Genomic DNA, 14,653 nt, shown 5'->3' with positions numbered 1-14,653 from the left:
TGTTTTTCAGAATTAAAACAATAGAGATATTTTAGTCCTTAAAATTTTGGAAATTTCAAGTTTTAGATCAATTCTGCGAGTCGATATAGAATGAATAACACAACTGTTATACCTGCACACCCTAGATAATGGGGGGTCCCAATGCCCTACTACAACTAGACTAGTCTCCAACTACTAATAACCAATAGGTTACTCCAGCCATCATAATTCTAATGTAATACATTCATTACATTACATTCGCGTTCTTACGTGAAACTATGCTGCCTGCGCCTAACCAAGTTATGATTTTTATGATCTCGTGAATTTCTATTTTCTAAAAGTGCCTAAGTAGGTATCATCTTTAAATATGACGGGCGTAAAAAAATATAATCTGTTTGCAAAGTTACATCACGTTTATCATACTAGAAACCCGATAACCTATCCATAACCATTGTTTTTTTGGTCCAAATACGTCAAGCATCATCATTTATGGTCCATTAAATATGGCACTATGCCAATCTATTCTCATGTCTAACAAGAGTAAGCAAATTTAGGATTCCGAGCTTTAAGCTCCCTAACAATGTACCTTCCTATAATTTTAAACGTCATTTATTTTGAAGACGGCAATTGATAATTCGTCTTTATAATTTTCCAAATAAGTATGTCGGTAGTAACAAGATTCATGGAACCAATGTACCTAGATAACTTTTACCTTAGTCAAGGTTCAAAAGATAATAATCTTCAAACTTAGTTATCGTCAAATACTATGAGACTACGTATTTATCCACCGAAGTCACGGAATTTTTGTTACACGTAAACTTTTTTATCGTCTCTTCCATCCGTCTTTAGTCCTTCACATATGAAGTCAAATATTTCCTCAGTAATATCCTTTTTTATGTACAAACTAGTTTGACGTGAACTCGTTAAATGAGCTACACAACAGTTTTGTTTATGTCACAACGGTAGTAGGTACCTATGTCATTTTGTGTAGAAACTATGTATGTGCCTATGTAAGTTAACTAACACCTAACACGCTATTTGACGCTACGCAACTTGAACTTTCGCGAATTCACAGAAGCATACAGGCAATTAGGAATGTTGTTTGAGGAAAATTTCGTTGGAGTATTGAAGTTGAATAAAGTAACTGTCTATCTATACAAATACCGACAATGCTATTTTCAAACAAGCAAACGCATCTAGGATAATTTATTAGAATACTGTTACGTAACGGAAGATTTGCGAACGTTGGGAGACAGTTAAAACATACCAAATTCAAACCGAAGGTTAGACATGTCAGGTGCGTTGAAACCATTATCCTTTCGATCACGAGCAGGTGGCTAGCGAACCCCTAAATTAATACACATTTGGAGTGCGGCATTATTTCGATACCTCTTCGAAATATACTATAGAGGTAGGTGGAAAACCTTTAGTGATAGGGGAAAATAAATAGTTGCTGCTTAGAGCTTTTCCTTATAACATCAACACAACATGTTATGGTAACAATTTTACCGATTTGTTTGTGAATACAAATAACATTTCGTCGCTATACTTACTCAACCTCATATCTGCAACAATCATTTGATAAAAAATGTCGCTTTTCTTTCATTCGGAATACGGGTGTTTTTGTTATCAAATGAGTGTTGCAGATACGAGGTTGAGTAAGTATAGCGGCGATTTATCATAGATGTTTCAATCTGGAGGTCGCGAGTTCAAACCACGGCTCGTACTAATGAGTTTCGGAACTGATGTAGGTACGAAATATCATTTGATATTTACCAGTCGCTTATCGGTGAAGGAACAGGATTAATCCTAATAAGGCCTAGTTTCCCCTCCGGGTTGTGGAAGGTCAGATGGCAGTCGTGTTCGTAAAAACCAGTGCCTACGTCAATTATTGGGATTAGTTGTCAAGCGGACACCAGGCACCCATGCAGCCGTGGCAAATACCCGGGATAACGCGAGGAAGATGATGATATGTTTATACCAAAGTCTGCGTCTACGTTTATATCTTTACTAAACACGAAAGTGCGTTTTTAGGTTTTTAGACGAACTAAAACGGACGACTGTGATTTTTACTGAAATAGTTTATGGGTTAAAGTATCTACTTTTATCACGAAACTATACGTTTGCCAAAGTATACAGATACATTCAGGAGAGCTGTTGCGAGTAAAGTGAATTAAAAAAGTTGTTCATAATTATTCGCACCATGGTGAAATAGTATGAATACAGTCATAAGTTCTTGTCTTATAAAATGACGTTCTAGACAAACGGAAGCTACTCCTGACCCTATCATATTTATCTGTACCTAATGTAACCATCTCTACATACATACTCTTTCAATCCATTAGCGCACCAGTTTTCACGCAAGGGTCCGAAACTTTTTTATTACTTAAAACTTAATCTTCTTGTTATACCTTTTAGCCTTAGTAAAATGTAGCCATTGTTGTTCAGATAACCACACCAAAGTCCGTCTTCGGGTACATTTTTGGCCTATATCTGTATATTTGCAACACGGTTCACGGGTAAAGACGCGAACAAGAGTTATTCAAACGTTACGAAGGACTCAGGATGGTTGTTTACAACAAACAGTTCCAAACAGTCCCGAATAATGGCTTGGCATAACCTTCGCGGCTATCATTATAAATTCACCCACATGAACCATATCGCTTTTTTGCGTTGTCTTGTTGTTCAGTCAGACGGACATTTTCACGAAGTCTAGTTTTTTGGGTTCCGTATAAATTGTAATAATATAATATCTCTTAACAATTAACATGTATGTCTCTGTGTTATCTGCTAGCGCAGATATTTTATTGTTCATGAGAATAAGCCATGGGCAAAAGGTACCAGAATTCCTAATCTGGTCCACTTTTTACGTGTATTCTGGTCTCTGAATCTGCAATCAGAATTATATTTTTCCATGCAGCGCATGATTGGCTTTAGGGAACCCCAATTGAAGCGTGTCCAACACAAGTTTCAACGTTTTATTTTATGAAATGTAAACGTTCCTTTTACACGTCAAGTTTTCATTTAAATTTACCTACGACTACTAAATTCGTGTACCTAAGCTAGACAGGCATTGTCGTCTATTGTTGTAATGCTCTTCAGAAACACCTAAGCACACACGATTACGAATTCAGTGTATGTAGCCGTACAGTACGCAACAAGTCTTACGAAACGTGTTTATAATTCTCTATTCTCAGACAATTCTTTGTTTTCAATGTCAGAAACGACGAGTCTTTTGTCTTTTAATTTAACAACGAAAAACGACCGAAATTGCTAATTATTTAATTAAGTTTTAATTTTAGATTTGCACCATTATCTGACCGTGAACCGGAGATGTTCTTGGTTCGATGCGAAAAGTCGCTTTAATTGTAGATTTCTCAACCGTGACCTTTTGGTTGCCGAATGTACGACTTTCAACACGTGAACAACGGCCGTCGCATTTTTATCACCTGTCATGCCTGTCACGTTCTAACAAGTATGTAAGTGCGAAAGTAACAGGCATAGTGACAGGCGATAAAAATGGAACCATGCCGCCACCGCAGATCTATTCTATCGAATTGTCTCCTAGATTTCTAGGATTTACATTTTAAAAAAAAAACGAGTTTGAATGGAAGTGAAGACAAAGTTATTGTCTATTACAATCTTCTGCTAAAGAGCTTATTACACTATCCTAATTTAGTGACTAACAAGAGGGACGCCGCTATACGTGAGAAACGATAGGATGTATCTCCTATCGCGTCTCACGTATAGCGGCGTCCCTCTTGTTAGTCACTAAATTAAGCAGAGCCCTTTAACCTAAGTCACTCCAACATTTTCGTTATTGTTTATAACAATCTTCTGCTAAACCTGTCACTCCAACATTTTCTGTCTATCTCTCCTCGAGTGTTCAGAATAAAAAGTGTGTAGTAAATCCAAAGTTAATCGATTTTATTCAAGTGTCAGCCTGAATCAAATCACAATTAATCAACCTCCACGATTTTTCCATTACAGTAACTTTTCATGAACGTTTTAGTACCGTTATCATAATCGAATTAATCCTTGACCTTAGTTTAAAATAACCATACGCAAATGTAAAGCTTGGAAAACGAGTTATAATATATGCTCCCCTTGGCCAACCCCCGCGTTTCAACGGAAGTGGTATTGTTTTTGCGGTAACTTAGCCGTTTGCTGGGCATTGTAAGTCAGACCATACGAAGCCGTATTGACGTCAAGGTAGTTTCTAGTATGATGAAGCATTTTAGCCCTTTGGTAATTTAAGCGTCACAGCATTAGTGGCAAAAAATCATCAGTCGCTATTATGCCAACCGATTCAACAATAAAGAAATAATTGAACAGTTTTGGGTAAGACATTTATAAGCGTCTCAAAAACAAGTAACTAAAGGGTGACTTCAAATTTGTAACTAAATCTGTAAATACAAAACACTTGATTGTGAGTATTGCGACTCAGTTAATGCCCAATAGTATACTACAGTAACTCCGTTGTAACCTGTCATCCCATTAGATAATACTGGTGAATGACTTTCATGGTGAATCTATGTTAAATAGACAGATTATATAAAAACGAAGACCATTAGGCCACATTTTCGTCAAAGACAGACCTCATCAATTTAATTGCCAATTTGGCTCGAAGATTGCACGAATTCGGTAAAAATTCGTCATTAACCAGCGACGGACGCAGTGAAAAAAAGAACCAGTCCCGAAGCCAGGTTCCGACAAGTGGGACCATAAAACGTGATAAAAGCGGTGGACGCACCTGTCTATAGAGTCGAATTCGTCTCGCGTATTGCCATTATAATGGGCGTCGCTTCTCATGTTTTGAACAGACTTCAAAATTTCGAACGAGAAGAATCGTCGGGATCTTTGCTTTTTTTTTTGTATGTTACCCGAAACTTCGAAGACGGCTCAATTAATTTGGAATATTATTTTTAAACGGTCTACACAATCGGTCCTATTGTCAATTTTAGTAACAAAACTTCCGTGAGACAGATATTAAATATATTAATAACGGGTCACACGTATTTTAAGTCGAAAAACGCTCGACATGTTTCACTCCGTACCGAGGAATATCATCAGGAGCTTGCGTTGACGGTGACGGACCGGCGCAGACTGCGGGCCGCAACCCTCCGCGCCCGATAACGGCGCGGACGCCAGTGGCGGTAGGGGGGGCGAGAAACTACCCTCGTTTACGGCATTATTGTCAAATGATGGGTTGCACACAACACTCACTACGTCATTCGCTAATGGTTCGTCCTATTGTCATTAGATAAGGTTAAAATCTGATTACAGGAACCTAGAAAAATCGAGGAAACTCTTCAAAAGTTAATTAGAGATATTTTACCAGAAAAGCAGCGTAAGTCTTCAAGCAGCTGAGATAACGAAAGTTTATGCCTATAGAAACATGATAGCTAATAATTTCTCCATACGCGTTAAATTATAAAACGAATGAGAATGTATGCTGCCAACAAATCGGGAGTCGTATGCGTGAATTAATTTTTATAAAAAATCAGTAAGTAGACTAATAGGTACTTAAAACTGCGAATCTCGATAGGATGCGTAGGCAACGGTACTTGTAACCTAGCAGATAACGGGCGGCCAAACTATGAACCAGCAGATATTTTGGCCATACGCATTGTGTGACGATAAAGTGAGTGCGACTGTTCATTCATGGAGCGGGCGTGCTAAAACGTCGAGACCTTGAAGCACTGTCAAACATTTAATGACGCACTGCAAGTGTGAATAGATTCTCTTGAAAATCTCAACGTTGTGTGTTTCAAATACTGTCATGTCTTTAACTATCAGGAACAATAATTTAACCTAAACTTTTGGAAGCGACGAGCTAAGTATTTCGTTTGCAAATGACAAAGTTTACGCCCTCTGAACATTGTCAAGAAGCGTCAACACACGGAAAGCGACATCTGAATGAAAGCCTTGTAGCAAACAATACCGTGTCGACACAATACCTACAGTAAACATAGCCTGCGTCAATCGATCCAGCCTCTAATTAGCGAGGTCAACAACCCTTTATCTGGGGGTTACACTACCCATTAACCATATATTTTGGATTAAAACCGGTTTCATAGAATTCCTGTCTACATGGAAGCGCTTGCCGCTTTTTATGTTGTTTAAAAACATGCTCATCGAGTATATGTGACATTTAGAGCGATAAAATGGTGGATGCTTTATTAATCATATCATGTAACAGGAAATCATTACTATATGCCGCGAGTTATATACGATGTGGTTGTGGTTTTGTAGATATACCATACTTTATTGTATTATAAATATAGGATAAAAAACATACTTAATCAAATTACAAAGAACAATTTTTAACGGCTGCGAAAGTTTCGTGAAGAATGTTTTCAAGAGGATGATTCACTGTATTATAATTATAACAATGCCTTATAGAACTGATTCTGAAGGCTATCATTAGTGAGTCACGTTTAGACTCCTGTATTTAGATGAGTTAAGCTGCACTGTCTCTAGATAAACCTACCTGGTTGGCTCCTGATTATTTTCAAATCCAACCTAGGTTCATAAACTAACAACAGTGGCAATCGTGCTCCAACGAAGCGACTGTGTCCATTATTTTAAGTGCTAATAGGTACACCGATGATTTACCCTGTTCGAAAACTTGATGCGCCATCGCCATCAATAGTTACGCATATTGCGTCTACGCTCTACACACCTAATACTAATAACTGGCTAGGAAATTCGACGCCAAATCCATCGATTCCACGTAATAGGATCCCATTTCTGGAGAGAGTTCAATGAATCAGGATTTATCCAGTCTCGAAGCGTATTTTCCTTTCCAAGCCCCAGCAGTTAATAAATCAAAAACTGTCGAGCTAGGGTTGCCACATATTTCGTTAAGCTCTCAAACCAGCAATACGTTGTCATATTTATTTTCACTGAAATTTCGATTTTTATAGACCCTACGTTCTTTCTGGCATTTTAGATACTTACATTGCATTTGCGTTTACGGAAGATAAGTGTTCAGAAATGGTTTGCAACAGTCCGCGTGCGGGTGACTTAGGTATGTTTTATGTTACAACTTGCAGATCAAATGCAGTCAATTTCAGCCCGACGTTTAGTACTTGGACGTTTTGTATCTAAAATACTCAGTTTTTTTTTCTTTTTCCGAAGTCTGATTATCTGGTAACCCTAGCAGGAGCGAGGTCGGGGGGTCGACGCATCGGCTGCGACGCGAGACGTCCTTGAGAAGGGCATCCCGGCCATATCTCCGCAGCCTACGCTATCTACTACAAATATTGAGCTTTGCAGTGCCTGCGGACCGCTGCTATCTCTACCCAGCTGACGATAAAGCCATCTACACCTTTATCAGGATTTATTAAAAAACTACAACTAACATAACCTACCTATACGATAAAAAAACGTTTCCAAAAATTGAAAAGATCTTTAAGTACCTATGTGGACTAGAATATCTGAAAGTCTGGCATTTATATTTCGGAAATATAAACTTACCGTTGATGACATTATACTTACTTTCTACTTTCACTCCTAACTCTTGGTATGATATAACTAATTGTCCCAAGTAATTGATATGGGAGGATGGATCTGCCGCGACATTCTATTGTCTTTTGCCAAGCATAGACAATCAAATAACTTTGAAATTTAATTTCGTTATGCAAAGGATCCAACTGCAAATTCCACAGTAGACTGTATGTTAATTGAGACATACGGCACGTCACGTCTGCGACGCTGGTGCATGGAAACGGCTATTTTAGCACAATTGCGTTAGGAATTGCAAAGAGAAGTATCGAGGCAGACCCGGGATAGGCAAGGCACCTAATACTACGTTGTGGCAGTCTATTTACTCCTTACATTGTTAATTTGGCTTTGAAAATGGACAGCAATGTTTTAATCTTATCTAGTGCGCAGCGGACAGATAACCGCTGTCCTAAGGCTCCGCGCTGTGCGCTTCGCTTACCTATGACCGAAGGCTCAACAATACGTTATGCTAGTTATGTACGTATAAAAATATGAATATAGATCATTATCTCAGCATTTCTCACGGTGGCGAGCAAAATAACTTGATTTATAGCCTGTCGTAACATTTCAGAAACGTTGCGCCAAAAATAATAATATTATAGATTAAGATACTAGTGACGGACAAACAATAACGACAGACATAACCCGCCATAACATAAACAAATAAAACTTATTTCTGTTGCTACACGCATGCAATATTGAAGCATTACAGTGACCTGCCGCGAAAAGTGACAATACACACAAGATATACTACATTAGGTACAAACACTACTGCCACAAATATTATATTGTATATAATGTAAGTAAATAAGGACACGACGGGGACAGGATAAAATCGTATATAGAAAAAAATAAGAGAAATATACAATAAACTCTATTTAAACATGAAATTTATTAAAGAGTAAAAAACATACAATGGTTTGTTTTACACAAAATAAAATACCTGGAGGGTAAAGGCGGGCCGAGCGCGGGCCGCAGGCCCGGGGCTCCGCGCCCGGCCCCGGGACGTGCGACAGGCCCATACATAGTTCATAATATAATACCATACAATAGAAGTACACATATATGATACTGTCAAGCCAACTAAACCAACTCACAGATAGTCATGTCGCGCTCTCGCGATTATAAACTATGTTAAATCTTACAAAAATACTTATGCGACTAATCTGAAATGCACATAGAGGATTTCGCGTCTCGACTACAAAAATATTTTGAGATTGGAATGAATCTTTCTTTAAGCTTTCGGCCTCGGAACGATCACGAGACGGCGTTTTTAACGTCCGTTCACATTCTAATTGCTTCTCTTCTGTGTCTTAAAGCTAACAGATAGAACCTGTCCATTGAGCGTGTAGCCGTTGAGTGCCTGGATGGCCATTGCAGCCTCGTCGTATTCGCGCATGTTTACGAACGCGAACCCTTTGTTTTTCTTAGTCTCGGGGTCCTTGATCACCTTTATCGAGTCAATGGCTCCATAGGGACCAAAGAGCTGCCAGAGCGCCAGCTCCTCGGTGTCTTCCCCGATGTTGTATACATACACTGTGGTTTGATGTGGCGCAGGCGGCGCCCCCAGCAGCGGGACGGGGCTCGCCGGCGCGCCCAAGAGTGGCAGCGGGGAGTGGTTGGCTGCCGCCATGGGATTGAAGCGCTGCTGGCCCTTGTTGATGAAGGGCAGGGCCTTGCCCGGCGAGGGCAGTAGCGGCGGAGGCGAGGCCTGCGGGAAGCCGGGAGCGAAGGCGGGCCGCGCGCCGAACGCGGCGCTGAGGTTGGTGCCGTTGAAGGCGGCGGGCGCGGCGCCGTTGAACACGGCCGAGCCGTTGTAGGCGAGCGGCGCCGCCACGCCCACGCGCGGAGACGGCCGCGGCGCGTTCTTGTTAGCGTTGGGCTTGTTGGCGAACTTCACCACCACGGCGCCCGCGCCCGGCAGCGGCGTGCTGCCGTTCAGCTCTGCGATGGCCTCCTCGGCCTGTGCGCGCGTCTCGTAGCAGACGAACCCGATACCCTGCGACACTCGGCTGTTTGTGATCACGCCGAACTGTCCAAATAGTACGTTGAGTCTCTCTAATGTCATGTCGGGAGGCAGGTTACTGATGTATAGGTTGGATTCCGTATCCGGCTTGTGACTGGCCTTGTTTTCGGGGTTGAGCAGCGCGAACGACACTTTGAGCGTCTTGCCTTGCATGAGCAGCCCGTTGAAGGCGGCTCGCGCCTTCTCGGCGTCCTCGTGTTTCTCGTACTCCACGAACCCGTAGCCGCGGTTTGCGATGAGCTTGCAGCTCTCGATCTTGCCCATTGCTGAGAACAGCGCGTACATCATGTCGCGCGTCATCAGCTCCGGGATATAATTCACCATCAGCTTGGTCGGTGACACATTAGAATTGGCGTCGCCGCCGCCATTCTCTTCATGTTTCACGACGTTCATTTCGTTTTTCATTGTTCTTTATACGTAAAAACTACACTACGGAAAACAAAATACTATTAAAACTCACACTATAGGCGCTTGATTATTTCATTTGCGACACGGTAAATGAACAAAGAACGAACACAAAAAATAGTAGCCGCACGAAAACGCCAACGACGCCGGTTCACAAGTTCATCATCGCAGTTTGTTTTTCGAATGTTACCAGGATATCGCACCCTTTTCGTCAAATATGTAACTAAGAACTGTTACATTTCAAGAATCCTTCCACTAATACTCCACACGTATTGTTTTAACTTTGAGATAAAATACTAATTTGCACGTGTAGCAAATCTTCTTCTGTCAAAGAATAATTAAATTATTTTTTGCACATACGTGGCATTATTTAAAAAATAATTTTGTCTATGCGATTTTTATTTTTTAACTTTTGGTAATACAGATAAATAATATGTATGTCAACACTTTCTCAAGGACCACTTTAGTATTCTTCATGTTGTCTAACATGGTATACCATATTGTTTTTCTCGTTATCAGTTTACAAACATAAGTTCTTTTTTTATAGTGGCGACATTAGGCATCCCTTTAGTCGACTGTCAGTGTCAATGTCATTGTCAGCGTCGTCAGGTGTCCTAAACGTTCTAATAATTAGAATGTTTTATTAATTATTAATGCTGTATTTATTTCTAGAAATCTTTAATTAAAAGCGAAATAAACTTGAAATTCATTACACAAGACCATGTTTCTAACAAATATATTATTAAAGAAAGCTAAAAGCAAGTAAGGAACCATCAAATACTTTCTTGGCTAGGTTAGATTTGTATTTTCGAAGTAAAATGTCTAATTAATTTCTTATTTTAGGAACATTATGGTGTTAATGGAGAGCATGGTATCGGGCCATAAGTTTAACGCTATCCGGGAACGACTGGCGGACAAATTAGAATTAATACGATTCGATCCTTACAGTAAGTAACCTATAGCTTTACAAGCTCCTCCGACTATTTGTAATTTGAAAGCATAACAACTTGGAAGTTTTAAGCATAACCGCGACTTGGAGTCAGACAATTAAAAAGGACCTGAAATTGGTGGAGGTAGATACGGAGACAACACAAAACCTATACATTGTGGCGTAAACGTACAAGGAGGGCTGACCCCAAATGGGCCAAATGATATGGGACATATACAGCCAGGAAGGAGAAGAAGAAGAGTCAAAAGACATCCTAGTAGTTGGTCAATCCCCTGGACTGTGATGAATATTTTGTTGGAGAGGTTGTGTTGTTTAGGCGTATATTTGCTACCTATTTTATTTTGATTCTGTATCATGGGGCATAAGAAATCAAGGTCGGGTATACCCAGGCCAGAACCCCCAATCAGTTCCCGATTTATCTGTCTGTTCCCCGAGTTTGTCTTCTTTACTATCCTGGAGGGTATTACGCCAGTCGTTTGGCAGTGACCATTTCCCGATTATTATCACCAAGCCTTCTTCTATTCTTCCATCTCCTTCCCCCGAACCTCTTCTGAAACACAAAATTCAATCAGCAGACTGGCCCAATTATGCATTATTTATAGAGGAAAATATGAAAGAGTGGGACACGAGCGAAATAAGTCAGGATGAAAAATATATAAAATTTAAAAATGTGTTAATAGAGTCCGCCGATAAATATATACCAAAAAAGAAACCTGCTAAACTCAAAATCCCATCACCCCCGTGGTGGAACGCAGACTGTACGGCAGCCGTTAAAAAAAGAGATGCCGCTGAGCAGGATTTCAACAATACAGGAAATTTGGAAGACTACATTTCTTTCAAAAAAATCTCGGCCCGTACAAAACGCTTCCTAGCAAAGGCAAAAAAGAGGGGATGGAAGGGGTTCTGCGAGAATTTATCTCCTAGAACCCCTACATCACTTATATGGCGGAATATAAGGAGGTTCAGGGGTTCGTTTAATCCAGAATCTATGGCCACCACAGATTCTTCCTGGCTGTCAGACTTTGCAGATAAACTTGCCCCGCCAACTGTCCCTGAAGCATCCTGTTTGTTACTTCCCCCGCTGCCAGGCACCGGGAGCTCTCTAGACATGCCTTTCTCATTCTCAGAGCTTAGTCTAGTGCTTAGTGGATTGAGAGATACTACACCGGGAGAGGATGGCATACCATACTGTTTCCTATCTAAGTTAAATACATCCTCACAGGAGTACCTGCTTGGTATTCTAAACCATGCCTTTGGCACGGGAGAGATCCCTGTTGACTGGAAGACCCAAGTCATTATTCCAATCCTAAAACCGTCTAAAAACCCAGACGAGGCTAGCTCATATCGCCCGATTGCCCTGTCCGCGACAATGGGAAAGATACTGGAACATCTGGTTAAAAACAGACTCGAATGGTTTGTGGAAAACAAAGGTATTCTAGCTGACACGCAGTTTGGCTTCCGAAAGGGCCGTAGTACAATGGACAGTTTAAACATTTTAGCAACTGATATCCGACTAAGCTTTTCGAAAAACGAATATCTTCTGGGATGTTTCCTAGATATCTCTGCGGCCTACGACAATGTCCTTCTTCCGGTGCTCAGGGCAAAAATGCTTCATCTGAGCATTCCCGCGAAGATTGTACATATTGTCACCAACTTATTCATGGGTAGGTCAATTAAAATTAGAAATGGTAATTCCTATTACCCGCCTCGGACTTTGTGGCGAGGTCTCCCGCAAGGATCTGTACTCAGCCCCCTGCTTTACAGTATCTACACCTACGACTTGGAACAATCTGTCCTTTCCTTCTGTAATGTCTTGCAGTATGCTGATGATCTGGTCTTATACACCTCAGCAAACTCAATGGACAAAGCCACTGCTAGTCTGAATACAGCGCTGGGTTACCTCAAAGATTGGCTTGATGAACATGGTCTTACCCTATCGCCAACAAAAAGTTGTTTAGTGACTTTCAGTCGCAGAAGGATCATGCCTCCTGCAGATGTCCGTTATGGTGGTGTCATGATACCAAGTAAAGAGTCAGTAAAATTTCTAGGTGTTATTTTAGACCACAAAATGTCGGCCTCCTCACATCACAAATATGTACTGAGTAAATGTGAAAAAAATATTAATATTCTGCGAGCATTATCAGGTGTTTGGTGGGGCTCTCACCCTTATTGCCAGAAGCTACTATACAATGCCATCATACGCAGCCATATAGACTATGGGTCATTTCTAATGGAACCTTGCAATAAGGATGGCCTAGATAAATTAGACCTCATACAGGCAAAATGTTTAAGGATCATACTGGGTGCTATGCTTCCTTCTCCCAAAAATGGCATGCAGGTAGAAGCTGTTGAACCTCCTTTGTCTCTCCGCAGACAATATCTTGCCGACAGGTTCTTGATCAAAGCCAGCTCTTACAACAACCACTTGTTGCTTCCACGCTTGCGGGCACTGGCACTGGAGGTCACTGAAAACCGATATTGGACATATAAAGCCTTTCCAAGAATAATAATGTCTTTTTCAAAACTGTCTAATATTAACCCCAGTCTATATAAATCCGGCGCTAACCCTTTATTTGAGGTGGCATTTGAGACCTTAATATATTCACCTAAAGTTCTATTAGATATAGGAATTTTCAAAAATGATCCAGGAGCAAACAACAAGTTCAATAAATTTTTAGATAAATGGCAAGATTACTTACCGGTTTTTACTGACGCTTCAAAGGTGGATCCTACAAAATGTGTGGGAGCAGCGGTGTGGATTCCTCGGTACAATATTGCCCTCCCATTTAAATGTCCTCCTCAAGCATCCATTTTCACAGGCGAGGCAGTTGCTATTCTTGAGGCTGTCAAATATGCAGAGACCCACAATATTAAAAACACCATTATCATCTCTGATAGTAGGAGTTGCCTGCAGGCTATTGTAGGCAACCAATTCAAATTCAAAGCAAAATTTCCATTGATTCTCGAAATCAAAGCTTTGCTACGTAGGTGTGAATCAAGGGGCCTACATATTGTTCTCGGGTGGGTTCCAAGCCACTGTGGTATTAACGGCAATGAGATGGCTGATATGTGGGCAAAACGAGCGATTGACATCGGATCAATGAAGCAGGAAATTTACGGTACTGACCTATTGAGTTGTGCGCTATCCAATATGTTTAATACATGGCAGAAGCAATGGGATACCTCTAGAATACAGACAGGTAAACATTATGGCTGTGTACAACCTCGAATTACTCGAAAACCGTGGTTCTATCGTTTTCGTACTTCTCCGAAATGGGTAATATCGACCATTTGTCGTTTACGCTTAGGTAAAGTATGTACTCCGTTATTTCTGGCTATGATTGGTGTCCGTGCGAACTCATTGTGTGAATGCGGGTTGGATGAGGGTAACTTGGACCACATCTTCTTTGCTTGTTCAGGGTGTAGTTATTCACTGTACGATGTATTACCCGAAAATGTTCCACGACCTATATGCTTTAGCTCACTGCTTTGTCACATGGATACTAGGCTTACTTCTATACTCATTAAATATTTACAAACGAACAACATTAAACTCTAAATAGCGTCTTATCTTTTATAATCTAATGCGTCTAATTATTTATGTTTTATTCTATACTTCATATTTATTTTATATATCGTTTTCTTCTCTTCCACTTCCTTCATGTTGGCACTATTAACGTTCTGTCACCCACTTCCTGCTTTTTTTCTACTAATTTTTGTATTCGTCATGTGTTTGTCTGTGATGTTCATAACAATTATTCGTTTTTAGGTCTTCCCAACCACAA

General features: G+C 40.4%; 1 protein-coding gene across 1 annotated transcript; it reads right to left on the bottom strand.

Annotated features, from left to right (window-relative positions):
• Positions 1-8,361: 8,361 nt before the first annotated feature.
• Positions 8,362-10,272, bottom strand: LOC134747603 (ELAV-like protein 1). The gene has a single exon (XM_063682195.1). It carries the CDS (start codon positions 9,917-9,919, stop codon positions 8,780-8,782), a length of 1,140 nt encoding a protein of 379 aa, XP_063538265.1. The 5' UTR covers positions 9,920-10,272; the 3' UTR covers positions 8,362-8,779.
• Positions 10,273-14,653: the final 4,381 nt, after the last annotated feature.

The sequence above is a fragment of the Cydia strobilella genome, chromosome 15 (assembly GCF_947568885.1).
Source record: "Cydia strobilella chromosome 15, ilCydStro3.1, whole genome shotgun sequence".
NCBI lineage: Eukaryota > Metazoa > Arthropoda > Insecta > Lepidoptera > Tortricidae > Cydia > Cydia strobilella.
The sequence above is the reverse complement of the archived record's forward strand: the minus strand, read 5'-3'. Positions and strand labels throughout refer to the sequence as shown.